The 21,298-nt window shown below is 45.5% G+C and overlaps 1 protein-coding gene across 2 annotated transcripts in view; it reads left to right on the top strand.

The window, feature by feature from the left end:
- The window catches only part of GRID2IP (Grid2 interacting protein), a 102,287-nt gene that overhangs the window by 17,224 nt on the left and 63,765 nt on the right, over nt 1-21,298 (top strand). For both annotated transcript variants that reach the window (XM_034784234.1, XM_034784233.1), the window contains exons 2-3: nt 2,715-3,307; nt 8,927-9,081. In XM_034784234.1, the coding sequence (XP_034640125.1) occupies nt 2,715-3,307; nt 8,927-9,081 (748 nt within the window). The remainder of the gene's footprint in view (nt 1-2,714; nt 3,308-8,926; nt 9,082-21,298) is intronic.

Below are 21,298 nucleotides of genomic sequence, written 5' to 3'. Positions count from 1 at the left end.
GGGAAGGTTTTCAAAGATACAAAGAGAATGAGGCACCCAGTTCCCTTAACTTCCAGTAGGAATTAGGCACTGAGTACACAAATGGGCACAGGAATTCTCTGTGGTTCTCTGCTGATAGTGCTTTGGTGTAATCAATCTCAAGATGGGAGTCAGGTATTTGGAATACTCTCCTATCACTAGGTATGAAGTTTGAGAGGTGCTGGAGACTGATTTTCTTTTTAGTTTGTATTAGCGGTTGTTATTGGAGCTTGTTTGGAACTGGTCCATGGTACCGGTTTAAAAACACCTGGGTTTTGTTACTTTGCTTTTTTGTAATTTTGAGTGGAGTTAGAGGCTTTTGGAGTTGAACAGTGCAAAAATAAAAATGCATTCATGATGATAATTGATTAATGGTTATTATTACTAACAAGCCTCCATAAATTGTATGTAGTGCAGTTGTAGCTGTAACGGTCCCAGGATATTGGAGAGACAAAGTGGGTGAAGTCATATCTTTTATTGGACCAACTTTTGTTGTCTCTTTCACCAACAGAAATTGGTCCAATAAAATATATTATGTCACCCACCTTATCTCTCTAAGCCTCCATAAAGTAATGTATCCAGTCATTTCAGGCAAAATGCTTTTTATTTCCTTTGGAATATTTTGATTGCAAGGGCCCTGTCTCTATTAGCTTTTCAGACATGCTGAATGCATGTTAAATAATGTGTAATAAATAAATCTGAGAGTAAACAGCATCTTCATAGAGAGGCTGGATCAAAGGAGAGCAAGTGAGTCTGTATGCAAATTATTTAGCTAGTATCAAAGGACAGTTAATGGGCATGCCTACAAATTATTTAGTGAAACCAGTGCAGCTGAAAAGGAGGTTCAAGGATGTTGCTCTGGAGTGTTTAAAGAAGCCTCAATGATCACATGTTCCAGTTTTCTCTTAAATGTGTGCTTCTTCCACAAACACTACTGGCTGGTGAGCCTGACACGTCTTTTGTGGTTTGATCTACCCGTTAGGTCAATGGGAGTTTTGCCATTCGTCAGGCTCTCTGTAGTGACTCATGACCTTGAGTGCCTGGTGCAGGGCAGACTGTCAAAAAGAGGGCAGACACCCCAAACTGGTGGTATGTTCTAGAATTAGATTTCACCAAGCCGGTAACAACACATTTCAACTCTTGGGTCACTATAACAATCTCATCATGGAGTCACAGACAGTCCCCTTAGACTCTCCAGTCTGTCTTGCCACCCTGGCAAGCTGGATGTAGTGATAAATGGTCACTTACACCAAAAATCACAAAATGTTCAGATTTGCTTCCAGTCCCAAGAAACCAGTCACATACCCCAGATCAACCGGTACCCTAGATCTTACACCAAAGACACCACCTGTAACCAATTCTGTAATAAACTATCTAAAGTTTTATTAACTAGGAAAAAGAAAGAAGAGAGTTATTTACAGGTTAATGGAAACAAACATAGACACACAAATGAGTTGGAATCTAAATCCTGAGAGTGACAGTTGTAGTAATCAACTGTGAATTCAAGATTCTTCCAGGGCGGACCCAGGCATAGCCCTGGGAGATCTCTAACTTCAGTTTGGTGTCTCTGGCCTGTGAGAGTTCAAACAGCAAAGAGATGGAAGACTTGTCTGTGTCTTTGATTTATTTCCTTCACTCAGCTTCCAAGTCCATAGGATGAGCTTCCTTGCATGTAGCATTCCCAAGGTGCGATAGGGCCATTCACCAATTATTTGTATTGCAATGTTCCTTGATGGCCCATCTGATTTCGATAGTTCTTCTGGACGGGCTGGGGGAAAACACCCTTCCCATCTGAGTTCACAAGTTTAGAGCAAATATTTTCAAAGTTGTAAAGCAAAACTTACATATTTCCTTGTAGCATGGAATACAAACATTACAAATAAGATTAATGCATGCAGCATTATACAAACATTCTATAGACTCTAAACACGAACGACATTCTTATAAGACTAATTCCTATGTTGAGCAACACATAAGTGAACTGGTCTGGTCTCCAGTTCTGAGTTTGTCAGTTCTTAGCTGATGCCTGCAGCCTGGGCAAGAGCTGGCACCTGGCCTGCCAGCATCACACCATTGATTTCAGTGGACACAGAATCAGATCCTTTGTTCTTACTCATGAATCAGGCCTTTCATACATCCTCTTCTTAAATTCTGGCTTTACCCTTCATTATGCTGAAAGTAGGTCAGTACCACATAAAGGGTGTTGCAGCTTACCTGGTCTTGGCCAAACTGGTGCGAGTGCAATGTCACCTTCCCCAGGTGAAGCCTGTGAGTGCTCATCCCAGCAGGATCTAGAGGATCTGGCAAATTCTAATACAGATATGTTTGCAGTCATTGTGTAATGAGAACTATTTGTTATAGTAACCCATTTGGAGTCATTTGTGTGACCTGGTTTTTAGGGTGAAATTACCAGGAATATGAAATGATGGTTTCACTACTCGGGTAAAAGACAGTTAGTTTGCTTCCAAAGGAAACAAACGGACTAGACTAGAAGGGTAAAGAGCAGTTTGTAGGGAGGGATAAAAAGGATCTTCTCCCCACCCTATCATGGGCATTTTCTTTCCAAAGGGATGAGAACACAGAGCAGACTAGAATTCCCACCAGAGGGCATCCTATATAAATAACATTAGGGGGACTTAATGTTCTTACTGTATGGGAAACAATTTGACAACTTTTTTTCTTCCCTCCCTCTCCAGTTACAACCATGCCGGCTACCAATCAGGGGTGGCCTGAAGAGTTTGGGTTTAAAATAAGTGGAAATGGTCCTTGCTACATCCTTGCAGTAGAAGAAGGCAGCAGCGCTTATGTAGCTGGTCTTCAGCCAGGAGACCAGATCTTGGAGATAGAAGGCCAGCATGTTTCCGCCATGAACTGCGAGACTCTCATCAACCTGGCGAGGCAGTGTGAGAATGTGCCTCCCAGCATTGGAGTGGTCTCACGCATCCAGCAGATGGATATCAATCCTGGCCCGGATGGAAAGTTTGGTTTCAGCCTGATGTGTAACAGTGGCAACTCCCTGCAAGTGGAGAGCGTAGCCCCAGATTCACCTGCTTCTGAGTGTGGAATGAAACCGGGAGACTACATGCTGGAAGTCAATGGGATCCCAGTGAAGCTTTACGAAGCAGCAGCTGCCATGATCAGCTCCTGCCAAGGGAAGGCTCTGAGACTGGGGCTGCTGCGGCTTGGGCGGGTACAGAGATGGACCAGCAGCAGTGTACGGGGATTCGTCCAAAACGCCGACGCCATCCACCAGGAGAGAAAACAGAAGGCTCAGGAATTCAACAAGAAGGTAGAGCCCAGGGGGCAGGGCCAGATGGCTGTCTGGCAGGGCACTGTGAGTCTGGCTAAAGCCAGGGAAGGGGAGGAGGCTGTGGTAAAAATGGCCAGATCCACGTGTTCATAGATGATTGTTATTAGAGCATTTAGTGGAGCTCTTCACTCAAGGAAGAGGTGCACACAGAGTCAACACACAAAGTATTATTCATGATTGAGCTCTACTAACAGAATCTGTCCAGTGACATCTTAGCAGATTTGGATAATATAGATCCTTGTTTTCCCTTTTCTCATGTATTGGGGTCACTGATGTTTGAGTTGAGTGAAACTGGGACACTTCTGGGCTCAGGAATTCAAATCCCCTGGAGTTTTACCTTGAGCATTGGGTTTGTTCACAAAATACAAAGACCAAAAGGCCATATCCTCAGCCGGTGTAAATCAGGGTAGCGCCACTCAAGTCATTGAGTTTTATGTGATTTCCAGATAAATCTGTCAGTCACCCCAGGTGTGCTCAAATATTGGGGGCCAGATGTGATTTGGGTCAGGGGCTGTGGGGTGCGGCTATTTCCTGGTCGAGGCAGGACCCTATATATTCATGCATAAACAAGGAGGACTTACATGGTGGAAGGGAAATAACAGGAAATGGCCAAGACACCATGTAAGTCACAGGGAACCTGTGGAGCTGTATTTCTCTTGCCACTTTTTGCTGAAGGCAGAGTCCTGGCAGCCCCGCTATGCCTTAGGCTCTCATTGCCTGCTACCGTTTTTCTGGTGTGTAGAGTATTTTCAGTGCCAAGCAGAGTGTTGGGGGCTGACTTTGGGCTTAGCGCTTCCATCTCCCATTGACTTCAGTTTGAGATGTGGGTTCTCTGAATGTCTGAAAATCAGGGATGTGCCTCTCAGATCCAGATGGAAATGAGAATGTTCCCATGCATGGAGTCTATCTGTGCAGTGGAAGGGTTCACAGAGGCAAGTTTTGGGGACATTCTCTTTCAGTTACCAAAAATGTCTTCAAAAGGAGAAGGGGGATGGTCTTGTGGGAGGAGCCTGATTTGTCAAGATGGTTTTGTGGTTAAAACATAGACTTGGGAGTCAGGAGACTTGGGGCCAGATTTTGTTCTCATTTATAACTGTGTAAATTAGTGTGACCCTAATAGAGTTACATTTGGATAAAACTTGGGTTAGTGAGAGTGGAATCAGGACTCCTGGATTCTATTTGCAGCTCTGCCATTGACCAACCGGATGGTGACCATAGGCAAATCACTTCCCCTTTCTGTGCCTCAGTTTCACCATCATTTTACAGATGAGGATTGTGAGAATGAATTAATGTTTGCAAAGGGCTTTGAGATCTTTGGATGGAAGGCTGAAGAGAAGAGCCAAGCATTATTAATTTTTCGCCATGAAAACATAATTATTGTCAAGCGATAATCTGTAAGGCCAGATATCCTTCTCTTCAGAATCTAAATATTCATTTAGAGTTTTATCATATCAGCCTTTAAAAAAATTAGCTCTTATTTTGCAGCAAAGGAAAAAAATCAAAGTAATTACAGCTTCATTGTGTTCCTGATGGTTACCCGGTGGGTAATTTGCCAAACTCATCACCTCTTGCTAATTATAAATTTGATCACGGTTGTTTCTTTAATCTTCCTACTTTCCATTTCAAAGTAACCTTTTAAAATACTGTTATGAAATAACCGGGTTGTGTTTGTTGATCCCAAGCTGATAAACACCAAGACATTAGTAAAGAGATGTGTCAATATCAGCTGAATCTCACTCTTCAGTCAAGCTTTAAATTAAGGGCTCACAAATATGCATTTAATTTATGATTCCAAAGGCAGTCCCACTGCATGTTAGACAGATACCTCCTGATTATTGAGGATTAACAAATGGATGAAGGTGTTGGTCTATTTTACACTGTCTAATGCAACTGGATTAAATCACAGTAAATGTTTCTTGGATGATTGTCATTAAAATTTAGGAAGCAAGCACATTAATGATTTTGGAAAGGTTCTTCCTCATGCAACGTGTGCTGTAAGGTCAATGGGACCATTCATGGAAGTGGAGCTGGATTTAGCCATGTAGGTGTGGTTGCTGCATCTCTATGTAACTTAAATCAATCTGCACTGCTTGCAAGCAGTAACCCCTTCACACACTTTGTTTCTGTACCAGCTCATCCAGCCTCTTGTTCCCCAGAGGGTTTGAGAGGAAATGAGTGTGTAGAGCTTTGTGGGTTGCTGGTTTCAGGAATGAGACTGTAATGGCTCTGATGTTTTAAGTAGCCTAATTTTCAACAAGCTGCAGAAAATAATAAAACCCAATAGAGTGCTTCCCTCCATCCTTTATCGGTAAACGCTGCTTCAGTTAGAGCTGCTGGTGGTAGAACTGGATAGAAAAAGCCAAAAAGCCAGAGGGAATGCTTGGGAAGCTCATCTGCATGTTATTACCCAGAATGCACTAGTAGCTCACCTCACAACATCACTGGGGTCCAGGCTCTGGTCATGTGCTAAAAGGTTTAAGGGTGCTTGTGGTAGCACTGGGTTCTCTGCTGTGTGAACCTGAGATGCAGAAGGCTTTTCCTACACTGAGCACTAGATCATTATCTTATTTGATTCCGTGGGCTATCAGCACTCATGGAGGGGGTTGGGTGACTCACATGCCAATATTGATATTATTGTCATGGCTGGCTATGCTGTGGGCATGAATCCAAACCCTCACTGGCCTATCCCTGACCTAGGGGCTCGAAATCTGCATCCAAACATACTCAGTGTCTGAATCACTGATCCAGGATCTGTTCCTTGTGCGTTATTGGACTTAATGTTCCAGTCTGGCCCACTCCAAAGGGAGCTACAGAAGTTGAGGGGAAGAATGGACCCAGAGATGGGGTTCTGGCCTCCTCGCTTGTTGTTGTTTGTCTGAATGGTGAGGTGGGGTGGGACTTTGTCAGGACATAATAATAATACTTAGGCTTTCAGTTCCAGGTCACCCTCTCCTGTTGTTATTCACTGAGCACCCAGGGGTGTGCCAGGCACCATACAGACAATCATAACAATGAAAAAGACAGTCCCTGGCCTGAAGAATTTACAATGTAAACTGAGCCCAAGTGATTGGTGGCTGCTGAATAATGAATGAGATGACTGGTCCCAGTCCCCTTCCCAGTGGTAGATGATACTGTTTGCACCATTAGGCCCCCTTGTGGGCAGTCAAGGACTGAACGGACCACGGAGACTAAACATCTCTTATCCCTAGTCGTAGCCCCTTCAGGTCATATTTATGTGCCTCAGTAAGGCAAAGGAAGGGCAGCTTGTCCTGCCACTGCCCATCCTGTGTTTGCTCTGTGCATAAACACAGAGCGTTCCCTCTTACGGCTGCCAAGCCAGCTGTGCTACTTTACTTTACTTTAGGGGCCACTCTAGAGCTGAGAATTGCAGGGACCTAGAGATGCCCTGACAGTCTCTTTTCCCGAGTCACCTCCCTGCGTTGGGAGGACAGGAGAGGGGAAAGTAGCTGGAGGGTGTGGTGTAGGAGATGCTTTGGTAGCTGTGCTCCACCCCAAGGATTCTTCTAGGCAGGGGAATTTTTAACTCGCTAGATGGCTGGATTTATGGCTGCAGCAGCCAGAGAGCACCCAGGATTCTGGCCCAGAATTTTCATTATATGACCAGGTTTTATCATTTCTTTTGGGCTAAATCCTGAAGTCCTGACTCAGAAAAAACTTTAACAGGAGGACCTCAGGATCTGGCCCACTGAAAATACCAGGTTCATTGTAAACACTGCACTGGCACTTGAGAGTAAGGAGCATGTGAGTCTGTATGCTGTCTAGCTGCTGTCTTTACTGCTCCAGATTTAATAACCTTGAAATGTCTGCTGCTTACTGGGAATTTCAATAGTTGTCACGTAATGGCTTTTTCAAATTGGCAAGTACCTTGTGGTTTGTGATGTAGGTTAGGAACACCTGTGAGAAGTGACTTTGGAGACCTTCAAAGTGGAACAAGGACCAGGAGGCAACAGCTCCTTTTCCTTTTCTTATGTAAAGGTCTCTGTCACCCAGTACATGGCACTTCTTCGATGGGTTTTATTTTCTGCTCATTTTAGATATTTTTGTGGAGTGGAGAGAACTCAACCTAAGGAAAGGTGCGGGTCCCTTTGTTACTCAGGAGCAAAGAGTGAATGAGTTCTCTGGCTACTATTTCCAACCTGTATTTGTAAGTGTAACGGGGTGGCAGGAGCTGATTAAGAGCTTTCCTAGCAGTGCCCTGCCCCAGTAAGTCAGATGCCTGCAGCATTTGGGAGTCACTGCCCACAAAACCTTTAAGCAATGAAAAGCAAACAAAAGAGGAACTGGGGCAAGGGGGGGATCTCAGCCAGTTTTCTGCTTGCTTGGCATTTATTGTTTCTGGAGAACATTTGCCTAGAATGCAGACTCTCTGAAGTCATAAATTCCAGGGTGAGCAGATGGCTCCAAAGCCAGTTTACACAGCAGGTTCCAGTCTTTTAGGGTAACTGTAACCTTGAGCCTAGCTGTACCTGCCAGTACCTATTGATGCCTCCCATTTATTTATATGTCAGAGATGGGATTTCTCAGGGTCATGACCCCCTTGCCAGGGTCCGCTATGGGTCAGAGTAGGTGTGACTGAGTGATTGAAGGCTAGCCAAGATGCACTGAAGACTAGCATCAAGGCTCTTCATTAAGGCAGAGAAAGGGAGCTCGGAATCTCAGTCACAAAAGTCTGAGGTACCAGCGGTGGCATACATCCCAGTGGTTGGGAACTATGAGCTAACATGGCCCTTCCCACTTTCTGCACCAAGGCAAGAGTTTCTCTAAGGTTAATTTCCTATTTTTCTGCAGCATTTTAAGAAATTAATAGCAAGAAAATATCACTCTGTGTAATCAAGCAGTAATTAAAGGGTTAAGATAGAATCAGAACTGCTCAACTGTGTCATGCCCTACACTGCAATTGAAGGTTGTCTTTGAGCTCATGTGTGGGGTTCTGTGCTTTTGAAGTAGGAGAATTTCTAATCCTGCTGTTGCTGTAAAGTTCTCACTGGCCATCACATGTGATAAAGGACAGTTGTGAAGTCCTAGGGCAGGGGTTGGCAATGTTCGGCACGCGGCTTGCCAGGGTAAGCACCCTGGCGGGCCGGACCAGTTTTATTTACCTGCTGACGCAGCAGGTTTGGCCGATCGCAGACCCCACTGGCTGCGGTTTGCCGTTCCGAGCCAATGGGGGCAGCGAGAAGCCGCAGCCAGCACATCCCTCGTCCGCGCCGCTTCTCGCCGCCCTCATTGGCCTGGGACGGCGAACCGCGGCCAGTGGGGGCCACGATCGGCCGAACCTGCCGCGTCAGCAGGTAAATAAAACTGGCCTGGCCCGCCACGGTGCTTACCCTGGCGAGCCACGTGCCGAACGTTGCCGACCCCTGTCCTAGGGAGCCCTGAGTTTGTGTCACTAGCATCTAACATAATCATTTGATGATAACAGGTGGGTTTGATTGTTTTTTAAGTAAATTGTTTCCTCTCTTTTGTGTTGGTCCAGGTATTACAATTATGTATGTGTTTCTGATGGATTTATTTCCATTGAGTTTCATGTCAATTTCTTCCTCTATTAATGTGTATCTTTCTCCCACTCCCACACAGGCTGACGAAATTCTCGGAGATCAGCCAGAGGTAAAAGAGAAAGTTTTCACCATCTTGAAACAGTATGCGGCAGAGAGGAAGGTGGAATACTTGGCTTACACCCTTTCCATGATTCTCACCAAAGAATCCCATCAACTTCTCATTGACAATATCAGGTACAAAGTGATCAGTAACTATCATGTTGTCATGCAGTTAATTAATACATGGGGTGTCTAGGTGGTGGAGGGGAATATGGATGAAGGGCATTGGGCTCTAATTATAGAGACAGTTCCAATCCTTCATTGCAACCAGCAGCACCAAGAATCTTTCACTTTCTTGATTTGGGAAGTGTAAGACTTGCACAGTGACTTTCAGTGGAGACTATATTGTTTTGACTCCTACCAAGGGGAGCAGGCTCCTGACTGAGATCAGATTAGCTTTGCCAGGAGACACTAACTCGCAGCTGAGACTCACTCAACATAGCACAAGGATAGATTGTCGAAAGCTGACATTTACACATTGTTCTCCATCGGAGCTGCTCGGTGATGAGTTCAGTAGAAAATCTAGCACCTTCTGACTAGCGTTTGTGTCCCCACTACTGGGTGGAACATTAGACCTACTCCAGCATGTATGACTATGTCACCCTTTGCTGGAGTCCCATGGAGCTATAACTATAGCTAACTGACAGTGTCCTGGAGCTCAAGTGGGGGCTTGTAAATTAGAGCAGAAGGGCCTGAATTCTTTCCAGTGTGAAGTTCATAAAGTCACAGATTAGCCATCAGGACACTCTCATTTAACCCACTTGCAACAATCACTGCTTACAGATCACAGGCTCTTGGTTTGAGTCCCAGCTACAGTATTGTGCAGGACACGTTTGCATGGCAGGTGCATTCACTGGGTAGAGGAGTCCACTGGTTAGAGATGTGTGCCCTAGCATGTGGGCATGTGTCATGCATAACTCTGCTTGCAGAGGTGACGTTCACTCTGGCTAACGTCGGTTGAGGGATGAAATCTCCCATTGTCAAGTTCACAAAAATGTTCTGGTTTGTTGCCTTTCTCGGTGAGTCATTCCATCTACTAACAGCATTTTAATTGGATCCCTTTTTTGGACATCATTTGAAATAGAAATGAAATTAGCTATAGAATGTCTGGAAATTAACCAAGGAAGGTGATGGAAAATAACCCAAAATCCACAATTAGAAAACTGGAGCTAAATTCGGGTTCAGTCAGGGGGGTGATGGATTGACGAGCAGCAGAGGCAGACTTCTGTGTGGGGAGGCTGGGGGCCGGAGGGTGAATCAGAATGAGCAGGAGCTGGCAAGGCTTCATCTCTGCCAGATTGGCTGGCAGATTTTTACCGTCTACCTTGTCTGCTGCCATTGCAGAGTGCTGTGTCTGAGCTCAGCTGCCTCCTGTGCCCCGGGATGGCATGTTGCCATTTCTATGGGTGTCACACTTGCAAACACTCATGGATGCCATGGGTCTGGGAAACACCAATTAGTAGTTGTGTCAATTCAAGTGAGCGGCTTTCCAAAGCACTAAATGTATGGCAATTTTTTAAGGGAAGAGGAGAAAACTCCCTCAGTAGCCTTGGTTGTAGAGCAACTGCTAAGTGACTATGTAATTCTAGAATAATAGAACATTAGAAGTGGAAGATGGGTCACGTCCCAGTCAGGATTGCTCTCTACAGTCTACTTCTGTGCTTTGTCCAGTTGCCTAGGTGCCCCAAATGCTTCCACATCCCTTGGGAGACTGTTTTGTGGCCTAATAAATCTCACTGACAGGATGATTTTCTGCATGTTCCTTTGCTTAATTTTACCCCATCAGCAGGAGTCCTGACTCCCTGGATCACCCTACAAAATCCCAGCCCCTTCTTGGTATTTACACCCTTAAAACTCTTGTGGGGCCTGATTCTGCTTTCACTTACACGAGTTGTATATAGATGTAACTCCACTGATGTCAGTGGGCGGCTCCCGAATTACACTAAGGTAAATGAGAGGAGAACGAGGACTGTAGACTTTTCTCATGCCACCCTTTGGCCAAGACTTACTGGCTTCATTCTCCCCTGCCTTCCACTTTTTGTTGTTATTTACACCTGTGCAAAGCAGGTGTAAAATGCTGCCCCGTCTGAATGGCAGTTGAGAACCCGGCCTTGCATGGTTAGCGCTGTTCATTTCTCCTCATAACTCAGCCCCTCCAGCCCTTTATCACTGTGGTGCTCTTCTCTGAATTCCTTCCAGTTTGTCCTGATCCCCAGAACAAACAGCACTATTTTAATTAATCTGCGGCACAAACCCATTGTCTCCCATGAACAAACAGGGACTGATCCTGCTCCCTTTGAAGACAGTGGTAAAATTCCCAAAGTCGGGGATCTTTAGCCTGACTTTAGACTTCTGAAAGTGGCTGGCTTTCCATTTCCCAGTAAACACTGCAAGCCTTGGTCCAGGCGACAGCCCTGGTGTCAGCTTTCTGTGGAGCTGAGTGAAGCCTGCAATTACAGCACTGACCTGCCGTGTGCATCCCAACACTTGCTGCCTGTCATGAGAAAACCAGGGGGCCAGAGGCTCTGCAAGGTCTTGTCAGGATAATTTGTCTTTCAAAACTTGATGGGAAAATATTGTTATTATGAGAAGGAAAAAAGCAGCTCAAATCCCCAGCTCCAGTTTCCAGACAATACAGCTTCCCTTCCCCTGACCCTGAGTGTGAACTCCTGGTGGTGGGGGAAGTGGAGAGGGAGATGGGAAATCAGAAGGATACAAGCAGGCTCTGTGCTTGGTAATTTTCTTTTAATATCACACAGTGTTGAATTAGTGACAAATTCATTATTTCCTGTTTCCCGTGGGACATTTCCTCTCAGCTTTGACACCCAGCATAGCAGAAACACCTAATGAGGGCGCAGTGAAAGGCTGGGAGATCACTTGGCGCTGAGCCATTTACAGGCTGTGTCACTATCTCCAGTCAAGAAAAAAAAGTTTGCTGGGCTTTAAATATTGCTCCATCTCTGAGCCTCTGGAGGAGACAATCCTTGGCAATGCTGTTTGCTCTGCTTTCTGCTTCCTTGCGTGTGTGTGTGTGTGTTAGAGCTTGAGGTGTCTTGGGAATGTGGAGGTAGTGTGTGTGTGCGTGAATACCAAGGGGAAGGTGTAGATTTGTGTGTGTGCAAAGGAGGGGTGTGTGTATTGCACCTCAGGGGGGCTGCACATCCATGTATATGCGCTGCACCTGAATCTCTCCCCACCTGCCGGTAGATACACTAGATCACAGCAATTGGTTTTTCTGGGCTTGGCACTTACAGCACAGCTTGAATCCCTGCATAAAGGCTGTACAGGAAAATTACTGCCCTTGAAGCTCCTTTTCTCACCAAGTGGCAGAGAGAGTGGCCTGGACCATCACTCCAAAAGGAGCCAGAAACACATCAGTTAGAGTGGCTAAGCTGCGGAGAGATCAGTGTGTCTGCGGACAGCACTTGGAACGTAGAGGTTAGATTTTCCTATGCAGAAAGAGCCCTTGTGCCTGTCTCTTTAAGTGTAAAGAGTGAGGACCTGATTCTCATTTACAAAAAAGCCACTTTACATCAGTCTGACAGTGTAACGTGCCTTTAAAGTAGTCATAAATGACATTTCCAGTCACTGCCAGAGCAGTGTAAAAGGGCCTGAGTCGTAAATAAGCATTAGGCACGGCGTATGGGCATAATGTCGCCGAGATCTGGCTTTTCTGCAGTCACTCATTATATTCAAAACAGGTGTTTCATGCTCTTTGACCAGGTTGATAGGATGCACAAAATCACCACAGCACACCGTGCTCTCAAACTCTCCATCGACATGCAAAGGGGTGCACGCCCTGACCTTACCTGGCTCCGCCCAGGGGCTATCCAAGAGAATTGTGGATTTGCAGGATTGAGCCAGATCTGGGAACTTCACTATGTAATGCCTGGTGCAACCCCATCAACCGTGGTCACTCTGGCTAGTACAATGGCCCTTAGTAGACTATGATTGTTTAATGCTGATGATGGCGTGGGCGTGCATGCCCCATGCACAGAAGCCTTGACTTTGAGCTCAGTTACATATTGATTTCAGTGGAAATACCCTGCTGTAAGTGAGATCAGGATTGGGCCCACAGTCTGTATAGCAGGCGCTGCACATTCTTTTTATGGCCAGGCAGTACCAGGTCTATTTTGCAGTGGGATGCTGTCTGCATGCTGGACACATGATGGGGATTATGGTCCGTCGGAGACGATGTTCATTAGAGAATCAGGCCTCCATCTGGCTCCACTCTGGGCCCGGCTTTCCAATTCCTGTTTAATCAGTGGAATTGTAAGATATTACGGTTACCATAACAACTGTCCTCCATGCACAGGGTCTCAGAAACCTTTTCAAAGGGAACTACAACTCAAAGAGAGTGATGGGAGCTCGCAGCCCATCTTGCCTGCCTTCTTCATGCAGCATCACACCATGTTTCAAATGAAAATATTGTCACCTTACTATGTGCATTTAGCTTCCTTTAGGAGAAGGAAAAAGTGAATCATTAATCAGGCGATGGCCACTTTTGAAACATGACTGAGAGATAGGCTCAGCCCCTGGTACCCATCCATGCTTGCCACCTTTCAACCCATCTGCAGCTCCCGGTGTGTGTGGAACTTCTGATTCTCTCTGACCTAGTGGCAATCAGAGTGGGAATGCTGCTGGGAGGTGCCAGGGGGCTGCGCTCTCCTTACTTCAACAACTGCACATCTCAGGCAAGCAGACCTTGGCGAGAATGGGCATCTGTGCTGAGAAGGGGTGGGCCAGATGTAGCTGATGGCAGGTCTCAGGCAGTGCCTCCCTTGCTGGGTGAAGACCAACCAAACATATTTCCCATGTAATTATTCCAGATAATCATAATGGATTTTGTCACCTTTAGCTAAATTAACTCTGCCTTTCCAATTAAATCTTGTTCCTAGTGGAATCTCTCTGGGTGCTTAGCCACTGTGACCCTGGGTGGTCTGGGGGCCAGTGCACAGTCTAGGGTTGCAGGAGATTAGGGGTCTGCTCTTGGCTGTGCTATTAACCTTCGTGTGACCTTGGGACAGGTTGTTTCACCTCTGTGTCTCAGTTTCCCAAGCTGTGAAACACACTAACCCATCTCATGGTTCGTTCATTACTTGATGTAAAACTGAGATCCTTGGCTGGAAGACGCTATAGAAGATCTCAATATTGTTATCGCTCAGCCCACTCTCTGACACAGGAAGATGTACATACAAAGGCTGAGCTGGCACACTTAAGGAATTTACAGGCAGAAAATTATCTTCTTTCTGGAGGCAGATGGTGGGGAAACTTCCAGCTATGTTCATTTCTTTCTAGGTTCGTCTAATGCTCCTCAGTGAAGGGAGTAAACAGACTCCAGTGAGTTAGACATGGAGCTGGGAGTCATGAGCACTGGCTCCTATTCTTAGCTCTGATGCTGTGTGACTTTGGGCAGGTCGGACTCGTTTCACCTCTATCTCTCAGCTAACTTATTTGGGAAATGGAGACCATGATTCTTACCTCTTTGTGAGGGGCTTGAGACCTAGGGATGGAATTGAAAAAGGTTCAAAAAGGGGGAGCAAAAATGATTAGGGGTATGGAACGGCTTCCGTATGAGGCGAGATTAATAAGACTGGGACTTTTCAGCTTGGAAAAGAGACGGCTAAGGGAGGATATAATTGAGGTCTGTAAAATCATGACTGGTGTGGAGAAAGTAAATAAGGATGTGTTATTTACTCCTCATAACACAAGAACTAGGGGTCTTCAAATGAAATTAATAGGCAGCAAGTTTAAAACAAACAAAAGGAAATATTTCTTCACACAACGCACAGACAACCTGTGGAACTCCTTGACAGAGGATGTTGTGAAGGCCAAGGCTATAACAGGGTTAAAAAAAACTAGATAAGTTCATGGAGGATAGGTCCATCAATGGCTATTAGCCAGGGTGGGCAGGGATGGTGTCCCTAGCCTCTGTTTGCCAGAAGCTGGGAATGGGCAACAGGGGATGGATCACTTGATGATTACCTGTTCTGTTCATCCCCTCTGGGGCACCTGGCATTGGTCACTGTTGGAATACAGGATACTGGGCTAGATGGACCATTCGTCTGATCCAATATGCCTGTTCTTATGTAAAAATCACTATCAAAATTATGAATGTTATGATTAGATTTTTATGGAAGCATAGGTACAAAATATAAACAACTGAAATTGTATGGGACTGAATGTACAGACCGCTGGGGCAGAGATAGGTGAACCAGCATGGGTAGAATAAAACCTCAGCTGGACCTTCACTCAAAACTCAAATCCATCCTGAACTTCAAAACAAAAAATCTTATAGAAAGGACCTTATTCTCTAAAAATTCTCTTTGGTATTCACATCATTTCTGTAGCCCCTATTCCATTACTATGGAACTATATTGTCTTCAACCCTATGAAATTCTATAGGATTTTTCCATACAGGGGATTCAAATGAGCACCTGAACTTTCAGATGCTTATTCCATCTGGACCTCTAAGCCCATGGAGCATTGCCTGTTGCTTATTTCCTCACTGTTCATATTATTCCCTAATGCACAGCATGTTGTGTCAGAGTCTGAAGTCAAAGTAGCTATCATCTATTACTCTCCTGATGCTAATGCATGAATTTCTGAAGTATAATCAGAGCTGTCACTCCCCAGCCTCTGATTCCCCAAAAGGGCAAAGCCATCCAGGCAGCTTCACATTTTGTTTCCTGTGATTTGGAAGATAACGGATTAAAAAAACCCTTAATCGCTCCCTGTGCCCTGGTGTGAAAGGTTAGGGCTGGAGTAGGAGGGTTCAGTGTACTGGGCAGCTAATCTCGGTTTACTTAGCTCAGGGAAAAGATTTACCATCTAATCTAATGAAATGAATTTGAGAGAAAATGTTGCTGTAGAAACCCAGGTTCCTGTTTGCCAGCTGTGTTGTTGGAAGCACAAGCTAGGCTGTATGTCTTGCCTTACTTACAATATAAGCTGCCTATGCGGGACTTTTTTCAGTTTTTCAGGTTGCTGTATGTGTTTAACACCAGGGATTGGATTTTACATTTTTTTTGCATCACTAGGGTGGTATGAAAGGGCCAGAACGTTGCTCTCAATTCCCCTGATAGGGAGGAATCCCCTGTTGGCAGACACCTGCACCAGCCCCCTTACACTCGGGGGAGGGGGCGCTCTTAGCCTGGTCAGTGCAGAATTAAGGAACTGGTTCAAGTTCCTTGATGCCCCTTCCCCTAGCCCAGCTCAGACGCAGGGGAGAACTGAGCCCCAGAATTCTCTTAGCATGATCTCTTGTGCTTTCTCCAGCTGTACAGATGTATGTAAGTGTAGTGATAGTGACATAGGAGTTGCCATTCCAGATCAGACCTGTGATCCATCTAGGCCAGATAGACAGAGATCAGTATGAGCTAGTTCAGAGAAAGGGGCCAAGGAGCCCTTAGTGGGCAATTATGGACTAACCTTCCCTGGGTACATTCCCTCCTAACCCCCAAAACTTTGTCGTTGGCTGATGCTCTCAAGCATGAGAGTTTATTTCCCTAATAAATGGGGAATATAAATATAAATGTCTAATTCTATTATGTACTTGGCTTCACTGATATCGTGTGGCAGTGAGTCCCACAGGTCAATTACATGTTCTGTAAAAAGCATTTCCTTTGCTCAGTTTTAAATTTGTTGCCGTTTGGTTTCATTAAATGTCACCTTATGAGAAAAGGGTAAATAGAAGCAACCTCTTTATCTTCTCTAGAACAGTTAGTTAGTATGCCTCAAGTGTGTTCCGTCTTATTTGTCTCCTCTCTTAAAACTTTACACCATCTCAGACCATTCTCCAACTTCTCATCGAGCATCTTTGAGCCCCCTCTAGTTCTGTGTTTTCTTTTTTGAGGCAGGGTGACATGAACTAAATACAGGATTCCAGGTAGGGACCATTCAGTCAGATAAAGGTATTAGAAGATTTTCAGCATTAGTCGCCATTTCTAGCCTAACATTTTGTTTGCTTTTTTGACTGTTGCTGCTGATGGAGCAGAGCTTTTCCGTGAACTATCCAGAATGAAAGATGATGAGATGCCCTGATTTGCTGCAGACTTACTGGATATTGTATATAGTTTTTGGTTATTCCTACATGGCTTGAGATGGATCTATTCCATCAGGTATCCTTCTACCTTTTCATTAGGGATGGGTTTAAGTCAAGTTCGTGGATCCAGCCACCCCCAGACTTTGGAGATGGAGGTTTGAAATCTGGATCCAGATCTAATTTTTGTAACTTGGGCGGGTCTGAGCTTTTGATGTATTCTGTTCTTTTCTGTGCAGATAAATGTTGTACCAGGTCCATCACCATGGTATCTGCACACCAATAATAAATGCATTAAGTGACATGACTAGCATCTGTCACATGTGCTCCCTTCCTTTCTCTTTCCTCTTCTTAAGGGGAAAAATGCGTATGGCTTTTTTGATTTTGGCTGTGTGCTGTATTATGTTTCTATTAGCAAAGGCACTTGGAATTGAAGGTAGTGAAGTTTGAGTTAGTTTTTAGTTCCTGGGGGAGTTCATTTCAAAGTCTTGGTCCAGTCTCTGAAAAGTTCAGTCTACGGCAAAAGTGAGCTTTACCCTTGCAGTTGATGGTTCCATTAGGGATGTAAAATATCGTTTTAAAAGTTAACCCTTTAAACAATTAAAATTATATTGTTTAAACAGTTCACTGATTAAAGGGAGGGGGGCTGGGGCTGGGGCTGCTCTGACCGGTGTGAGGCCGGGGTCAGGGGCTGGTTGACCAGCTGGGCAGCGTGGCTGGGGCTGGGGTCGGTCAGCTGGCTGGCCAGCCGGCCCAGGGCTGCTGGGATTGGTGGGCGGGTGGCCAGCTCGGGTCAGCGGGCCAGCCAGCCAGTGCGGGGCTGCTGGGGTCGGCCGGCCAGGCCAGGGGTTAACAGTTAAGGTGGGTTAACCAGTAAGACTAATGCTTACCGGTTAACCGGTTAACATTTTACATCCCTAGGTTCCATTGGGCCAGAGGAGCAGAGCTGTCAGCCAGGGTCCTTGTCCTGGAACTTTAGATGATCTTGTAGGTATTCTTGACTCAGACCATTGAGTGCCTTGAAGATAAGGGCTGAGACTCTGAATTTGCTGTAGAGCATAAGAGACAGCTAGCACAGGTCAGGGTACATTTCCTTTGCAGCAGAGGAGGAATGAGGTCTAATGGATAGAGCAGGTGTCGGGGAGTCATTACTTCTGAGTTCTTTTTCACACTCTGCTCCTGGGCATGTCACTTAACCTCTTTGTGCTTCAATTTATTCTTCTGTAGATTTGGAATAATATAATACACCTCTACCTTGATAGAACGCGACCCGATAGAACACAAATTCGGATATAACATGGTAAAGCAGTGCTCTGGGAGGGCGGGGCTGTGCACTCCGGTGGATCAAAGCAAGTTCGATATAACGCAGTTTCACCTATAACGCAGTAAGATTTTTGGCTGCCGAGAACAGCGTTATATCGAGGTAAAGGTGTACCTACATCTCAGAAGGGCTGGGAGGCTTTGAAAGGAATTTGTTAAGCATCTGGAGGTTTTCTGAGGAAAGGTATTGCTGTTAGTATATTAGAAATGTGTGTGGACCTACAGCATACCTGGGCCGAGTGCACACAGGCTGTAATTCACATGAGTCTGAACTGTATTCTGCACATTCAACTGAATGGCAATCAGTGCAAACTGGAGAAGAGTTTCTGGATGCTACTGACTGAATCATATGTTCTTTAACTCTGAGCTATTGTATGGGGGCAGCAGGCTCCTTAGACTAGCATATGGAATCCCCTCTCAGCCTCGCTAGACTAGCGTATGGAAATCTACTCAGCACAGCAGACTTGTGAAGTCTCCAAGGATTTCAAGCCAAGCAGAAGGAAATGGTGAAAGGAGCTGTCTCCCCCTTTAATTTAGTTTCCTAGCTGTTTAAAAAAACCAATACAAATACCCGGCCTCTCTCCTTCCCCCTCTGAAATCAGCCTGAGGACATGTCATGAGGGCACATGCAGCCTGAAGGCTGAGGAGCATGAAGGTCCTGGAGTGACTGTCTGGGGTGGGAGGGGGCTGTAATGATTTGTGCTGAGGGCTGGTGGGTAACGTACATTTGCTTGGCTCTCACCCCTGTCTGAGGATTCCTCTTGCTTTCATCCCCCAGTGTACTTTGACTTGCTCCTCCCTCTCGTTCCATCTCCCTTTGTGTTGATGCTGTCTGGAATTCTGCCCACCCTTCTGTGTTGTGCTGGTCCTGTAAGGTGCTGTGCACCCTCCACCCCAATGGAGCAGAGGCTGCTCAGTGCCTCTTTCCGGAGAATCAGAGTCCAGGGGGAGGAGGTGAGATTTAGTTTTTCCACCTTGCTGGTGCCAACCCCCCGAGAAGCTAGGCAGATGCACCAACAAACCATTCACCAAAGCATCAGGAACAGCAGTTCTCATGTCTCTGAACTGCAACTCTCTTGGTCACCTGTGGATTGGGACCCTGGAGTAAAGGGGTTGGAGACAATGCAGAGACAGAAATGAGATCTGGGAATAGGAGGAGCTGCTTTACAAAGCAAGCAAATAATTTCCCTTTAAATTCAAAGCCTCCAGACCTGGAGACAAAGAAGACTAAGTATAATTAAATGGTTGGGATTTTTTTGTGGTCAAGGAGCTCTGTGGTAAGTGTGGCCTTGGTTTAACATTTGATTGAGCATTTAGACCTAACACTTCCCTGCAACCTGCAGCTGGCTAGATCACCTCTTGGCTGGAGAGCCAGCTGGGTCCCCAAGGAGGATGGTTAGCACTGGGCAAATCTAGGGAACTCTTCTAATCCAATCGAGCTCACAGCTGTCTGTGCAGAGCACTCGGTGAAAAACCTTGAAGAATGCTCCAGTTTCCTGAGCGACTGACTCAGTGCTACATGGACTGAAACAATATGTCCTCGTGGGGCGTGTAGTAGCTTTGGGCCTGTTATTGCCATGTGCTGAGCACCCTCCGCTCCCTTTGGCTTTAGTAGGACTTGAGTGCTTTCAGCACCTTGCAGGGTTGGGCACTATAGACCAGATTTTCAGAACTATTTAGGCATCTAAGATGTAGATAGAGAGTTTCAAAAACATCTACCCAGGCTTTGAATTCCAGCCCCGAGTGTCTATATTGTCTCCCAGTTTGCCAACACATTTACTCTTTGGGATCCTTCATACATTAAAAGGCATTGTCCCAAATCAAGTGACTTAAGATGCAAATGCCTGGTTTTAGAGAAGACAGAAGTCATTGGCTGTAGTGATCTAGAGACACACTTAGGTGTGAATGATACAGCAGTGTACAGTCTATCACCCAGAATGCGGTCACCCAGTCAGATCATTTCTCAGTGTTTGCAGTCACTGGTGTGCTGAAGATGTACGTTGTTCTGAGAGCAGATTTAACTCCTTGTTTTCAGTTCTGTGGGCAGGGATGCAAGGGCAGAGTTACAGATGTTTGAGTGACCTTAACTATGTATTTACCTGTTTCCATTTTTTAAGTTTAACTAGAAATTTCCCAACTAATCTTTTTTAAGAAAAAGCAAGCCTTCCCAAAGTTCTTTACCTCTTCAAAAACAAAATCCTCCCGCTGGCATGCTCACATACATGGAGGAAGACTGAGGGTTTTTTTTTTTTTAAAGCATCATCAGTTTTTCTCCAGCTATGCCTTTTGTAATTAAACATACTGTCGTGTTTGAAGGTTGATGGGCAATGACCCTTTGAAGACACTGTCCTCAGCATTCACCTGAGGCACCAGGGTTCTAAGGGAACCATATTCTGAGGCATTCACACCACTCTTGCTCAGTCCTTACAAAAGCAAGACTCCCTGTGACACCATAACCTGATCTCCCAGCTCCAAACACTTCAGTCTCCCACCCCCCCAAGCCAGTTCCAGTGCTTCTTAGTGATTAAGACTCCTGCTGAGTTGTAAAGTCATTCCACACTCCTGTCCCCATATAAACAAGAAGTCCATCACTACCAAGTCTTTTCAACTCTTCATCCTCAGCTCAAAGTTCCCCACATCCTTGTAGCCCACAGATTCCCCATATCAGAACTCCACAAGTCCATATCAGAGCTTCACAAGTCCATTGGATCACTGCCTTCACATCTCAGCTCCCCAATTCCCTCTGAATAGAGAGTTCTGCTACTCTCACTCCAGACCCTGAGTCTCTCAGGAGAGACTTTCCCCCAGGCTTCCCTAGTCCCTGGTCTCCCTTTCTGGCTGTTGGTCTCCCTAGCCCACTGCAAAGGGTGTCCCAGCACTCTGGGTCTATTATAAAAGAACCCTCCTACTCCCTACAGATCTCTCCTGCTGAGCTCAGAGCTTGCCCAATTATCAGCTGACCCTGTTCAGTCATGTGACCTCTCCTTAACT

This window comes from Trachemys scripta, chromosome 10 (assembly GCF_013100865.1).
Source record: "Trachemys scripta elegans isolate TJP31775 chromosome 10, CAS_Tse_1.0, whole genome shotgun sequence".
Taxonomy (NCBI): Eukaryota; Metazoa; Chordata; order Testudines; family Emydidae; genus Trachemys; species Trachemys scripta.
This window is presented reverse-complemented; position numbering and strand designations above follow the sequence as displayed.